General features: G+C 39.1%; 1 protein-coding gene across 5 annotated transcripts in view; it reads right to left on the minus strand.

Annotated features, from left to right (window-relative positions):
• Nucleotides 1-15,527, minus strand: part of LOC128695762 (uncharacterized) — a 93,092-nt gene that overhangs the window by 8,291 nt on the left and 69,274 nt on the right. For 4 of the 5 annotated variants that reach the window (XM_070092981.1, XM_070092983.1, XM_070092980.1 and 1 more), the window contains 5 exons: nt 14,042-14,161; nt 11,295-11,440; nt 7,002-7,069; nt 2,199-2,447; nt 4-180 (listed from right to left, as the gene is read on the minus strand). In XM_070092981.1, coding sequence (XP_069949082.1) covers nt 4-180; nt 2,199-2,447; nt 7,002-7,069; nt 11,295-11,440; nt 14,042-14,161 — 760 coding nt within the window. The remainder of the gene's footprint in view (nt 1-3; nt 181-2,198; nt 2,448-7,001; nt 7,070-11,294; nt 11,441-14,041; nt 14,162-15,527) is intronic. The other variant, XM_070092982.1, reaches the window with a different exon arrangement.

Below are 15,527 nucleotides of genomic sequence, written 5' to 3' on the forward strand. Positions count from 1 at the left end.
TACTCATTTAAAATTTGGTTAAGCATAGCAGTGTACGAATTGTGTTTAAGTAAGACAGGCAACTCATCAGGGTCATGGTGTGCAATAAAGCGGTACTGATGCATGTGGCGGAGCAGACAGTCTGTAAAGTACACATTCTCTTGGGCCCACATCTTCTTACGCTCCACCAGAGTCCATAATCTGCACAGTCACCAAAACTCAATAATTATTATTGATAATAAATGAAAAATGAAAGCATGTTAAAGTTTTGTAACCTGATTAAATATTTTTTACTTTTCATCTCATAAATATAACAGCTGCTTTTCCACTCCTCAGAAGAAAACTAAGTTAGAATTCTTCCCCTATACCCATGCATGTGCAGTGACTTACTTGCCTGGTAAAAAGTCTTATTACATATTTTCCTGGATGACATAAAACATGAGATAAAGAAGGAAATTTTAATCCTGGGGGTGTTTGAATGTGTGTGTATATACAGTGGTACCTCGGGATACGAACAGCTCAAAACTTGAACAATTATGTAAGTGTATTTATGTAAATGCTTTTGTAAGTGTATTTTTGGGGGTCTGAAATGGATTAATCTGATGTACATTATTCCTTATGGGAACAAATTTGTTCGGTATTGGCACTCGAACAGCCTTCTGGAACGAAAAAAATTTGTATCCCAAGGTACCACTGTATAATAAAGATGTGCTTGCACCCCGCTAGCACATTCAACCTGGTATGCTTGACCTCAAGCATAAGCAACACCAAGACAAGTTAATCCTGTGATTTATAAAGTGGTATCTCTAGTAAATCATAAAGTCCACTGACCATGGCACATAACATTGCAGTTTCTTAGTGGGATACATTGAAGTTCAGGATTGTTTTCTAACATTAAGGGAGCCATAATAGTTTTAACTCCTCTTCTTAATGTGGCTCAAAGACAGTTACTATCCAGGCTAGAGAGAGAGGATCAATACTGATCCTTTGGGCATCTGAGTCTGCATGACCTGGGCCAGGAAGACAACTGGTCAAAAAATGACCCTGTACCATATTTGTCAGTTATAATGTGATATGGCCCATATCAGTATAAACAGAGTTTCACACCAAAATGACAGACTTGGGCCACCTTAGCCTAGACCAATAGTTCCTAAAGTCCTGGCATTGGCGGATTTTACATATACTGTATATTGATATAAACCATGATTTTGTCAGTAATTACTCAAGGATATATGGGTTAGGTTCAATACAATACAAGTTAAGCATGACTGGGCATAAATGTTATGATCAAGACTTTTCTGCCTGGCAGGGAGGTAGAATTATTCACTACCTATTCTTAAGATGAAAACCTCTGCCTAGAGCCTGCCAGAGATTGTCTACATTTGCATTTTAGCATATATGCACTAACTGTACATATGACTATCACAGGGAAAGACTGAAACATGCTTTCCAGGGCACCACAAAATTTAGTTTTTCAGATATACTAGTAGTGAACACATTCACATATTATAGAGCCATGATGGAACTTGTCAAGATGGGCGAGATGCTTACTTGTTCTCAACTAATCCTATAAAAACACTCACAGATTAATAAGATTCACCTGTACAAGTGCCCATGAAATGCCCCCCTTCTTATCATAATGTTCTCCTTTGGTTTAAGGTACTGGTGTTAGGGTTCCTAAGCGGTTCATTAGACCCATAATTAGAATACCTTTTTTTTGAAGAATGCAAAATATCTTTCTGTATTTCCTTCAATGAACCAAATACAGAAAGACTACCACCTCTCTATGCCAGCTAGCATAAATCTTGCTTTTCAAATGGTGCCCAGGCCACTGATACATCCTTTATGGCAAGGAAAACTGGCATCTATAAGAATATGGAAAGCAGAAAAAGCTAAGACTGAGCCAAAAAGTAGTAGGGAGGTTTGGAATGATTAATTTTTAGGTCTAAATTTGTTTATGGCTATACACTCAGGTATGATAAATATATTTGTCATGTTTTAGACTCCAACAACTGCACTAGAAACAGCCAGGTCTCTGTTAATCTTTATACATTGTAGACACAATACTTATAGTAGAAGCAGCCAAGTCTGTGGACCCCAACACTAATAATAGCAGCAGCAGCAGCAGCAGCCAGGTCTCAACAAATTGTAGCATTTTGAAATACTAACAATTACAAGTGGCAACATACCTCGACTGATATAACTGAAGCAATACTAACCTACGAATACTGGGTTCACTGATATACGGAGGTGGATAAGAATATTTGGTTACGCTGATGAAGCCATCACTCTCATAGTAACGCAAAACCTTCTGAAGGTTAGGATGTATGTCCATTTCATAGAGAAAGACATGAGAAATTCCTTGTGCCCTTAAGGCTTCCAGCCATTCCACCATCCTGATGGAGAAGTCCTGGTGGTAATAGTAAAGTGCTGGGCCACACACTGCTGCAGTATACTCTTGCCCATTCCTGTTTAAAGTAATAAGTTCAGCATTTATTGTATACAGTATTATCAACCATAAGGCAATTTTTTTTTTTAGTGAATAAATGTCCAGAGTAATACTCCCTGTCTTATAAATGCAACCTACCCAAAAAAATATGAAAAACAGTCAAAATAATGAAAAGGGTATGTTGCTATTGTTGGGTTGTAATGACCCCAGGCAGTTCCAAGCCAATCTCACTGCTGTGAGACTGACTACCAGAATGTTTTTGTATATACAGTAGACCGTTGTTTAACACAGTTTTGTCTGGCACGTTTTGGTTATAGCACAACTGAAGAATTGCGGCATACTTATATTTAACACTTCGTAAAATTAATTTAACATAGTTGCGGGAGGGGAAAAAATTTTGAGTGCGCGGTCGCCCGTGGGGCAGGATGGGCTACTGCCATCCCCTGCCAGCATCAGCCACCCCCACCACCCTCCCAGCCTTCAGTTCGGTTCATACGTGTGTTGGATGAACCTGTGCCAGTAGCTCGCTGTGTTTGTTTAGATATATATTAATTTCCATATCTTAAATTTGCCAAGCAATCATGCACCCAGTAGGCATACAAGTGTTGCTGAAAGTTGCAAAAAAAGGTTTAAGCATTTAAGTCTTAGAATTAACAAAGAAAATAGAGATATTAGACAAGAGATAGCCTGTTGCTGGAATGAAGCATCATTTTGTACACAAAAAGAATGAGGTAAATATGAGTTTGTGTGATGACTGACTGACTTACTGACTTGACTGACTGACTGACTGACTTGACTGACTTGACTGACTTGACTGACTTGACTGACTTGACTGGCTGACTGACTGACTGACTGACTGAATGAATGACTGAATGACTTGACTGACTTACTAAATGACTTGACTGACTTACTGACTTGACTGAATAACATACCAGCTTGACTGAATAACTTACTGAGTTACTGACTTGACTGGATAATATACTGACTTGACTGACTGACTGAATGACTTGATTGACTGACTTAATTGAATGACTTACTGACTTGACTGACTGAATGACTTGACTGAATGACCTGACTGAATGACTTGACTGACTGACTGACTTACTTAGTCACTTGACTGACCAACTTACTTACTGACTGACTGACTTACTGACTGACTGACTGAATGACTTGACTGACTTAAGGTTAGACTTTTTTACTGAAGAGAATCCTGAAATGGTGTCTAGAGCAGTTGATGCCTTACTGTCAATTGTATAATGTACTGTAGGGTAAAATAAAATAGAAATCCCTTACAGAATTTATGCACACTCCAGTACATCCATTGACTTCAGTACCAGAACCTCTACCATCCACCTCAGCCCAGTAGGACCACAGCATAACTCTCCACTCTCTTCACAATCATCCACAAACACCAGCACCCACAATTTAAGGTAAATACTATTATTTCTGTTGCATTTACAATATTATGCAGTAAAAACAACATAATACATCATGACAATGAACTACAATTATATATTCACTTTTATTTTTGTAAGATCTGTTGGTCTAAAAAAAAAAAAAAAAGTTGTCTGGCTTTTTGGGGGCTAACAGGAACGTAACCCTATTTTTCCCATAAGTTCTTCAGTATGTCTAACACAGTTTTGCCTAACACTGCTTTTTCAGGAACGTAACTACCGTGTTAAAAGATGGTCTACTCTATAAACTTATTAATTCATATTAATAATTAATTTAAATAAAAAAATTTAAATGCAGTTTTCCTCATATTTTCAATAGTAACAGAAATAAGGAAAGGGGGTGAGGGAAGGAGGCAAAGAGGGAGATACACACATGTAAACAGTGCCATCACCTGCAGCCAAGCCCCATACAAAACTTGTATATTTATCACAAAATTTAAATTTAACAATGAAACTGATGCACAATGTATATACAGTAGGTACTGTACTGACATCATATCCAATTTCCACAACCCTGATTATGGAAAACACAAGATGAAGTGGTGATAAACAATTTGTATATAAACATTATCTTCAGTATCCTCACATCTTAGCCCTGATAATGCAGAGGATATGAAAACACTGTATGTATTGACTGCTTTACAGTAAACAGCTAATTTAGTCCCCTCTGTTTAGACTTGTGACTCCCATGGTGATAACTTACAAATATTATCACTATCCTCAGAGGCTATGAAAACACCACATATGTTGACTGCTGATGCAGAAAAACTGATTTTTTTCATCTGTGAAGACTGAAAATATAACCTTGGCTGGGATTATGCAAGATTGATAATTTGAGTGAAAGTATCCCACCCCCCACCCTTTTCCATCTACTACCCAGGCTGACTTATGGCTGATAATAATATACAGTAGTAAACAAAACAACAACAACAAAAAGAACAGGATCAAGGGAAGTCAGAAGTAAAAAAAAAAAAAAAAAAAAAAAAAAATGGAAGTTTGCAATTTGGCATGGCAATAAATCAACAATTTTGTTAACTGTCTGATAGCAGTTTATGTAAGAGTATAATGCAGTAATAACAATTTTATTTTCAAAATGTACATAATTGTTACAAAATTAAGCAACATTTAGTACAGTTTGAAAAACCACTGAATATGAAAAGCAGGAACTTGACAGTGTATAGTTGAAGTTAGATTATTTGAATGCTATGTTTAATATGAATGTCTGATAGATTCAATTCTTTTAACCTTTACTTGTAGCTCATTCTATGAGAGGATTTTCAGTGTCAGGAACAAGAGTTGCTGGAAACCATGAAATAATGAGGATACTGTATAAAGAATGTACAGCTCAGCAAGGCAAGAGTTGACATCCTTAAATAAAGAAGTAGGTGAGAAAGCATAAGGAAATTCATGTACCCACCAAGATTGAATTCTTTCGGTGTCCCCAGTAAATGACCAAGATGTTGAGAGCCTAAAGTTCCTTTCAGATCATTTAAAACTGTTGCTGATAAGGGAACTGGTGTTTTACAAGCTATGAGGATATATCAAGAGTAGCTTCCCAACTGGAAGCAGAGAAATTGATCTTGAGGAAGTGTGAGGAAGAAAGATAGTAGGCAATGAACCATGTCCCTGTGAAGAGCTGAGGAGAACTGAGGCATACTCACACCACTCATGAAAGGCAGAGAAGCTACAAAACACATTCTATTATAGAATGCATGGTTTTCTGGAGTGCTGATGAATGATCTAGGCATTTTTTAACTGAAGACATTTTGCCTGCTCAGCAGGCTTTTTTCAATCTAATACAGGGACTTGATGATAGAGACTTTTTATAGTGGAGTCACTGGGAAAGGTGGAGTTTTGCAGTATTAGTATATGTGGTCAAAGGTGTAAAGGACCTGGCAGTGAGTCATTGGTCAGAGGCCAGCACTAATTGTAGAATATACCTCCAGTACCAAGATTCCATAGTGTTGCTAGGTCAAACACTACCTTTAGACCAAGAGCATACTAACAAGTTGATGAATAAGACATATCTAATGATCCACATCCTATTCATCAGCTTTTTAGCATTGCATACCTTTCATTTAATGACTATCCTGGAATGTGTTGGTTGAGACAGAAACTCTAGTAGGGGCAAGAGGCTGAGGTCAATGCCCTCTTGACAGGCCCCTACACCCACTGAAGTAGGAGGCTGTTTGAGGCCAACAGCATAAAGAGGAGTGAAGTTTAACAATAGAGAGGCTGTCCCATCTTAGACACATGTAGGAATCCCTGCAAGGAAGCAAATCAACACAACCCAATAGCAGGAAAGCCAGGCAGTCAGAAAGGGTATCACCAGTTCTGTGTACCAGCAAAGTAAATCATTGCTACAAATATTTTCAAGAGCCAAAGAGACTGCCAGAAATCTTGAAAGCAGTTGGAGGACATCCCTGGGCCCCAGGAAATGAAATAATCATAAACAGAAGAGAACTGTGTTGGTGCCAATAATAAAAATAATATAATAATAATAATTTCCACAAGTACATGATACAACTTATACAAACCTAGCTGATATCAATTACATACTATATAGAAATCCCCTTGTTATGCAGAGCATCAACAAATTAGGTTAATTTTGTCCCCAGGATGCAACCCACACCAGTTGGTTAACACCCAGGTACCTATTTACTGCTAGGTAAACAGGGACAGCAGATTTCTTAAGGAAACACACCCCCAATGTTTCCGCCCATACCGGGGATCCAACCACAGACCTCTATGTGTGAGCTGAGTGCGCTACTAACCAGGCTATGGGACAAAATAGAGTAACAACATTACTCTGAAGCCTCAGCTGATGATTATAACAAACACACACTTGAAGGAGGTCCTTACTGACCACAGAGTGCACATACAAACTTTGTTGGGGTCTAGAGCCGTGAGTATTGGTGTGAATGAGGTGTGGCATAGTTCTGGTGGGCCCCACTGCAGAAAAATGTTTTAAAAGGTACTTTTTTTTTATATCCTAAAAGCTTACATACATTATAGGCATCAAGATATCCTTTTTAATTCCTTTATACAGCTACATTTCATGCTCACAAGAGCCAATAATACATTTCTAAGCATGCTGTAAAATTCTGAGCTCTACTTACCATTTATCATTTTGTGAAATAAAATTACTAGACACAGCCATTGACTCTCTTTCTGCAGCCCCAATCACCTGGAAACAATTTATGAATCAGTGAATCCACATTTTATGTGTTATGTGCATTGCAGTACCACATACAGTGAGGAGAAAACATTCAATAATTTTTTATTTGTGTTGCTACATCTTGATCAGTGATACCACATGTACACACAACAAACACAGTCTAAACAGGACTTCGATTTGCTATACAGGTGCTCCTTGACTTATGATGGTATGACTTACGATATTTCGACATTATGATGGTGCAAAAGCAATTACTCTGGAGATGAAACTTGAGATAATTACCCAGCATGAAGGCACGTAGTCCTTAACTTACATTCGTTTATTTACTTTTCAATACACTCGTATTTAGTTAGTGACAGTAATTATTTGACAGTAGTTATTTATTTATTTATTTAGCATATGATATTCATATTCGACTTACAATGGGTTTGTAGGAACATAACCCCATCGTAAGTCGAGGAGCACCTGTAAATATATTTTGCAAATGCTGTCAGACACTACAAAATTTGCAGTTTCGGAACAAATTCCAATGTTTTGCATGTTATACTGGGTTCACTTTATGAACCATAGGCAAAAAATGCATCTATAGCATAAAGAAAGGTCTCCCTCATGTTAACCCTTTGACTGTTTCCGACGTATAAATACGTCTTACGAGCCAATGTTTCTGACGTATTTATACGCACAAATTCTAGCGGCTTCAAATCGAGCGCCAAAGGCCTGATAGGCCTACACGGGAGAGAATGGGTCTCAGTGGTCGGTGTGCACCCTGTGAAAAAAATCTGGGACCTAGCGGTGCATTGTGGGAATGCCATGTTGTCAGTCCATTTTCACCATGCCTCTCAGTAAGAAGTTCCTCACTCCTCGGCGGATTGGAGGTCTTTTGTTCCCAAGTGATAGCTCTAACAGCGATGAAAGTGTCAGTGACGGTGAATTCAAGGGTTTTCAAGTGAGTGTTACCGAAAAAAGTGCCCAGGATAACGTAAATAGTGACGAAAACCCAGATGACCCACAACCTTCGACCTCTGGTGCTGTGCCGGCTTGTTCACGTTCACGTTCGCCTGTACCAGGACGAAAGAGGAAACTATTTGGTCGTGTACAACACCCTGATGATAGCAGTGATAGTGATAGTGATTTCAAGGTCATTGAAAGCAGTTCTAGTGACAGTGAGAGTGAATATTCCCCAGTGAAGCGCCAGTATGTACGACGTAGCATGCGGTCTGGTAGTGTTTCATATGTTGTTCCAAGGGGAAGGAGAAACTCTGGGAGCACATCCCGTGGCCCAACACCACGACCTGATAGTGAAGATGACGATATTGTAACGATGGGTATGAATGGTGACAGTGAGGGAGGAGGCAGTGGTGGTGATAGTGAGGGTGGCACGGCCCATGTGGCACCATCACCGGGCCACGCTACTAGCCACGCGGCTGACTCAGCAGAACAACCAGCCTCACCCTACCCCACACTGCCACAACCTGCACCACCACAACCTGCACAGCCACAACCACAGCCACAACCACGGTACAATATCCAGACCCCACCAGCAGACCGCATCTGGGATTGGCAGGACGGTGACGAGTTTGTTCCCAGTCCCCATGACTTTGATGAAACACAAAGTGGGATAAAGCCATCTTGTCCACTTGGGAACAATGCCAGTGAACTGGACTGCTTTGAGTTATTCTTCGATGAACCCCTGATGGACATCATTGTCAGGGAAACCAACACATACTGTGAATACACCATGGCAAATACAATTCTCTCACCAAAATCACGGCTACACAAGTGGAAGGAGACAACTGTGGCAGAGATGTACCTGTTTTTTGCCACAATAATGCTTATGCCACATGTGTATAAGCACAGTCACCACATACTGGACAACAGATCGCCTGATTTCAACTCCAGGTTTTAGTGACATTATAGGTGTCAATCGTTTCCTGATACTGTTGCGTATGTTACACTTTTCAGACAAAACCAGGCCTGACAGAAGCGACAGGTTATATAAGATAAGAAATGTGTTTATGTACCTGAAACAAAAGTGCTGCATGTATTTTTATCCCTTCAGGAAGCTTGTTATTGATGAGTCCTTGATTTTATTCAAAGGAAGACTCTCATTCAAGCAATATATACCAAGCAAGAGGAAACGCTTTGGTATAAAGCTATTTGTACTGTGTGATTGCAGAAGTGGTCTTGTTTTAGATATTATTGTGTACACTGGCAGTAATACTTTGAGAGATACCATGAAGTTATTGGGTATCTCTGGTGATGTGGTTCGAACAATGATGGAACCATATCTTGGTAAGGGGCATATGTTATTTACTGATAACTGGTACACAAGCCCCTTACTCAGTGATTTCTTGCGAGTGAACTTGACAGACGTGTGTGGCACAGTGCGTGGTAATCGCAAACATATGCCAAGGTTCGACGCTGGCACTCGCAGAGGTGAGGTGCAAGCCTTTGCTGCCAATGACATCATGGCATTTCGGTGGCATGACAAACGTGATGTCACATTGTTGACATCAGTTCACACAAACGAAATGGTACCCAGTGGCAGGGACAACAGAGAGACCAATGAACCCATTCTAAAGCCTGCAGCTGTCATGGACTACAACCTCAATATGCGCTTAGTGGACAAATGTGACATGCAGATTGGGTTTGCAGACTGTGTACGCAAGAGTTATAAGTGGTATATCAAACTTTTTTTCCATCTTGTTGATATCTCTATGCTAAATGCTTATAACATATACAAGTTGAAGACCAACAAAACACCAAAATATGGTGAATTTTGCCTGTCAGTAATCAGACAAATAATTGCAAAGTACAAAGGAGCAACTCCTGCAATAGACCAGCGCCCACAGACGTCATCTCGTATGAGGCCTGGTGATCACTACCCCATACAACTGCCTCCTACTACTGCCAAGAAAAATGCTCAGAAGAGGTGTTATGTATGTATGCATACCACAAAACGCCCACAAACACGCAGAGACACTCGTTTTATGTGTGAGGAGTGTGAAGTGCCCCTCTGCATATACCCATGTTTCAAAGAGTTCCACAAGCTGCAGCAGTTCTAGGAACGTGTTTAGTGACTGTACATATGTATATATATTATGGAACAATAGTAATAAACATTGTTTTGTATTGTTTGTTTGTGTAAACAAAGTGTATACACAAACTAATAGTGATAAAGTTTGTTCTGTTATTGTGTTGTAAATAATGAGTGTATATTTGAACAATGCACCTTACATTGGTCTCACAGGCCACATAAGTTACCTGGAAAAGAAAAATATTGAAAAATGCAAGAAACCTTTGAATTAGAGTAAATAAAAGAATACCGGGTGGGCGGCAGTCGCCGCTGTTGCCGTACGCACGTCAATTTCTGCAAACTTTGCGGCTCTATATCTCGGTAAGTACTGATGGCAAAAAATTTTTTTTAGGCTTAAAACACTAGTAAAAATATTCCTAACATTTTCATAAGAAAAAAATAATATTTTTTTTTCTAATATTTGGCGACATAGAATGACAGTTTCAGAGAGGGCCCTGAAACAGTCAAAGGGTTAAAAAGAGATAAAGACTACCTCATTCTTCCTGTCCCTGCCAGCGATTACGTTGATCTTATTGACCAGTGAATAAATTTTTATTGTTTTTCTTATTGTAGCTCTCTCTACAAGCAAGCTTTGGCATGGCAATGGGGTCTTTCATTAGTGCAGTACTAGCTACCATATTTTATGGTGTTGAAGCTACTTTTTTTTTTTTTCCACAAAATAAATCTCGAAAATTTTCTCAGCATTCTGGAGACTAAAGTAACATTTATCTTTTTTTTTTCCAAAATTTAGCCAATCAGAATTGAAGGGGAAGGGCACTGTCAAAACTGGAGCATCTTGTTCACCATAAAATATGGTAACCTGTACTTGAAGGCAGGAAAACTCACCCCTTCAGCCATAACAATGTGATGTGGCAGTAGTGTATTGGTATCTTCTTCACAGTACCTAGTAAGTTTAGCAGCACTGACTTACAGCTTCAATATCTCCAACTGATTGTAAGTCATCAGGATACAGCTGTCAGATGTAAACTATTTTGTGCACCCAGTCTACACTACAAATGACCTCTATGATACTACATAGTTCTATTTTTCTGCAATTATGTATACTAGATTAATGAAGCCCATGGTAGAAAAATCATTTCCATAATGAAGTTTTTAAAGTTACATAAGTGTCTCATTTACATTGGATGAAATATTTACATGTAAAAGGTTAGTGGCAGTATGGCAGGGAGTGTGGACAACAGAGACTGCCTCTGGCTTGATGGAGCCCATACTAGGAGGAATGCGACATGTCAATAAGTACATCATTTCACGTGACCTGTCCATCCACTGGTAGTCTATGTATTCTGGGGAGCAAACCAGTAATATATTAATATAATAATAATAATTTATTATTATTATTATTTTTATTGTTATTATTATTTTTGTTGCAGTTTTATAACTGTAGTGTAAGTGCACCCCTGGCAAGACAGTGATGGAGTGAATGAGGAAAGTTTTTCTATTTCGGGCCACCCTACCTTGGTGGGAAATGGTTGATGTGTTAATAAAAAAAAAATTTTTTTAACATGCTGGCCATTTCCTACTGAGGCAAGGTGATCCAAAAAAAGAAACGCTTTCACCATCATTCACACTATCATTGTCTTTGCAGAGGCATGCAGATACGACAGTTTTGATGTCACTCTAAACAGCAAGTATCCCAAACCCTTCCTTTAAAGTGCAGACATTGTACTTTCCACCTCCAGGACTCAAGTCCAATTGGTTTCCCTGAATCCCTTCACAAATTATTACCCTGCTCACACTCAAACAGTTATTTTTAGTAAGCCATATAGAAGAAGGGGTTACTAGTCCATTGCTTCTGGCATTTTAGTTGACCTTTACAACAAGCATGGCTTATGGAAGAAAGATTCTTATTCCAGTTCCCATGGATATGAAAGGAAATAATAAGAAAAGAACTATTTAACACGCTGACTGTCTCCCACCAAGGTAGGGTGACCCAGAAAAAGGACACACATTCACCATTCACTCAATTGCTGTCCTGTAAAATGCATGCTGATAATAAAATTCAGATGACCCTGTGAGCTGCAATATCCTCACTCCTCTAGGGTGCAGGCACTATAATTCCCACCTCCTGGACTCAAGTCCAGCTAAGCAGTTTCCCCTGAATACCTTTGTTAATGTTACCATGCTCACACTCCAACAGCACATCAAGACCTTACAACCACTTGTTTCCATTCACTCTGTTCTAGCAAACATACACACAAACTGTTGGATATTCAAGGCCCTAATAATCAAAACCTCCTTGAACCCCCTCTCACTAACACTTCCTGGGATGACCCCTACCCCTCCTTCCTTCCATAAAAGATTTATATACTCTTTTAGCCATCATATTCTGCTCCATCCTCTCTAAATGCCCAAACCACCTCGATTTCTTCTCAGTCCTCAATTGTACTTAAGTAACCCCACACCATCTAATCACCATGCTCCAAATTCTCTGCATTTTAATCACATTTCATATTGCTCTCAAGCATGACATTTCCACTGCCTCTACAGATCCCTCAACACACCACCTACCTTATATTCATTTCCTCCATACTCCCTCCACTCCAATTTGCTATTCAGTCTTTCACTGCCTAAACTTTTTATCACTCATCACCTTGTTAACATCATCATTTTTGTTACTTTCATCACCTTGCTATATTCACTCTTAACTTTCTTTTATATACCCTTCAAAATTCCTCCATCAACCTTTGCAACCTTCTTCAGAATCTCCCAAATGAACTGTGTCATCGGCAAAGAGCAACTATGACAACTCCCACTCTGTATAAGGTCCAATATATTTCAAGCCCACACTTCTCCCAACACCCTAGCATTCACTTCTTTTACAACCCCATCTATAAATACTCTATGTTAAACAACCATGGTGACATCACAAATCCCTGGACAATAGTCCCTCTACAATACACAAATAGCCCTATCTCTCCTACATACCCTAACCAGAGCTACACTATAAACATGAAAACTCTTGACTGCTTTTAGTAACCTACTACCTATTCCAAACATCTGCCACACTGCTTCCTTATCCACCCTATCACATGCATCTTCCAAATCTATAAATGTGGCAAAAGTTTCTTACTGTTCACTTAATATACTTCCCTGTAAATGCTTGGTCTACACATCCCCTACCCTACCCAAATCCTCCTTGTACCTATTCAATCCTACATTGTCTTACTTCTAACTCTTTCAATAATAATTCTTAAAATAAAAATAACATTTAATATAAAAACAATAAAAAAATAAAACCTATGTAGTAGGTTGGTAGACAGCAACTGCCCAGGGAGGTACTACTGTCCTACCAAGTGAGTGTAAAACAAAAGCCTGCAATTGTTTTACATGACAGTAGGATTGCGGGTGTCTTTTCTCCATCTCATAAACATGCAAGATATCAGGTACGTCTTGCTACTTCTACTTACACTTAGGTCACACTACACATGCATGTATACAAGCCTATATATACACACTCCTCTGGGTTTTCTTACATTTTCTTACTAGTTCTTGTTCTTGTTTATTTCCTCTTATCTCCATGGGGAAATGGAACACAATTCTTCCTCCATAAGCCATGCATGTCGTAAGAGGCGACTGAAATGCCGGAGGGAAATGGAACAGAATTCTTCCTCCGTAAGCCATGCGTATCGTAAGAGGCGACTAAAATGCTGGGAGCAAGGGGGTAGTAACTACCTTCTCCTGTATAAATTACTAAATTTAAGAAGAGAAACTTTTGTTTTTCTTTGTTGGCCACCCTGCCTTAGTGGGATACGGCCAGTTTGTTGAAAGAAGAAGAAAAAATAAAAACAATAATAATAATCATATGATTATAATACTACAGTAGTAGTAATAATGTGCCAGGAATAAGTACAGTATGATAAGAGACATTCATTAAAGCTTCTGACCAGTTTTGATAATTCTCGAAGGTACAGGGGGTTTTGTAACATTGAACCACAAGTGACAGTAGGCAGGCGGCAGGCATGTTGAACTGCTCACACTCACTATCCGCACACATGGTCGCACATCTGAAAGTAATGAAAAAAAAAAGCTCCAGGCACAAAATACATACCACAGAGGAAAAAGAATAGTAGATGTCTACTATTCTATGATACATGAAAGTTTCACTGCTATTGTGAGATGTTATTCTCCGGATGACAGCAAGATCTTCAATGTTATAAGGCTAGGCACTGTCACATAAATATCAACATCATTGTAGTTTCCTAATACAGTGGAACCCCGGATTTCGCACGTACATACTGGATATTGGATGTTTCGGATTTAGAACACTTTTTGGGGCAAAATTTTGCTCTGGATTTTGTACCTTGTCCTGGGAATTATATGTATCAGATGCATTTGCCCACCAGGATGCTGCCTCAGTCTGGCTTTGTCACTGGTTGAGTGAGCATTCATCTGAAACACTTCACAATTTTTGTGCTTGTTAATTGATTGCGACTGTGAAATAAGCCACCATGGGCCCAAAGAAAGTTCCTAGTGACAGTCCTTTGGTAAAGAAAGTGAGAAACACAATAGAACTGAAGAAAGAGATTGTAGAAAAATACGAAAGTGGTGTGCATTTAGCCGAGCTTGCCAGGATGTATGGGAAGTTGAAATCAACAGTCTGTTCCATCCTGGCAAAGAAAGTAGAAATAAAGGAAGCTAAAGTTGCGAAAGGGGTGAATATGCTAATGAAACAGAGATCACAAACAACTGAAGATGTGGAGTTGTTGTTGGTGTGGACCAACGAAAAACAGCAGGAGATAGTGTTGTGGAGTCGATCATTTGCAAAAAGGCAAGGACGCTGCATGCAGATCTCATAAAGAAAATGCATGGAACGAGTGCTGCTGTTAGTGAATTTAACATTTGACTGTTTCGATCGTATATATAAATCTTACGAGCCAGTGTTTTTGACGTATTTATACTCCAAAATTCTGGCAGCTTCAAATCAAGTGGGAGAAAGTGGGTAGGCCCACATGTGAAAGAATGGGTCTGTGTGGTCAGTGTGCACAGTATAAAAAAAATCCTGCAGCACGCAGTGCATGAGAAAAAAAACCTCCAACCTTGTTTTTGGATTAAAACGCCAACTTTAAGGTGTATTTTCACATACAGTGGATCCTTGGTTATCGGCCACAATCCATTCCAGAAGGCTGACAAAAAACCGAAATGGCCAAAAACCGAAATAATATTTCCCATAAGAATTAATGCAAATACAATTAATCCATTCCAGACAAAAATATTCACAAAAACATAATTTTCTTAATTATATAAATATTACATACCTTTATTGAAGGCTAATGCTGGCTTCTGGAAGATTGGGAGGAGGAAAGAGGGAGGAGTTAGTGTTTGGAAGGGGAATCCCCCTCCATAAAGACTTTATGTAGCAAAGCCTTCTCT

The sequence above is a fragment of the Cherax quadricarinatus genome, chromosome 41 (genome assembly GCF_038502225.1).
Source record: "Cherax quadricarinatus isolate ZL_2023a chromosome 41, ASM3850222v1, whole genome shotgun sequence".
In the NCBI taxonomy this organism is placed as follows: domain Eukaryota; kingdom Metazoa; phylum Arthropoda; class Malacostraca; order Decapoda; family Parastacidae; genus Cherax; species Cherax quadricarinatus.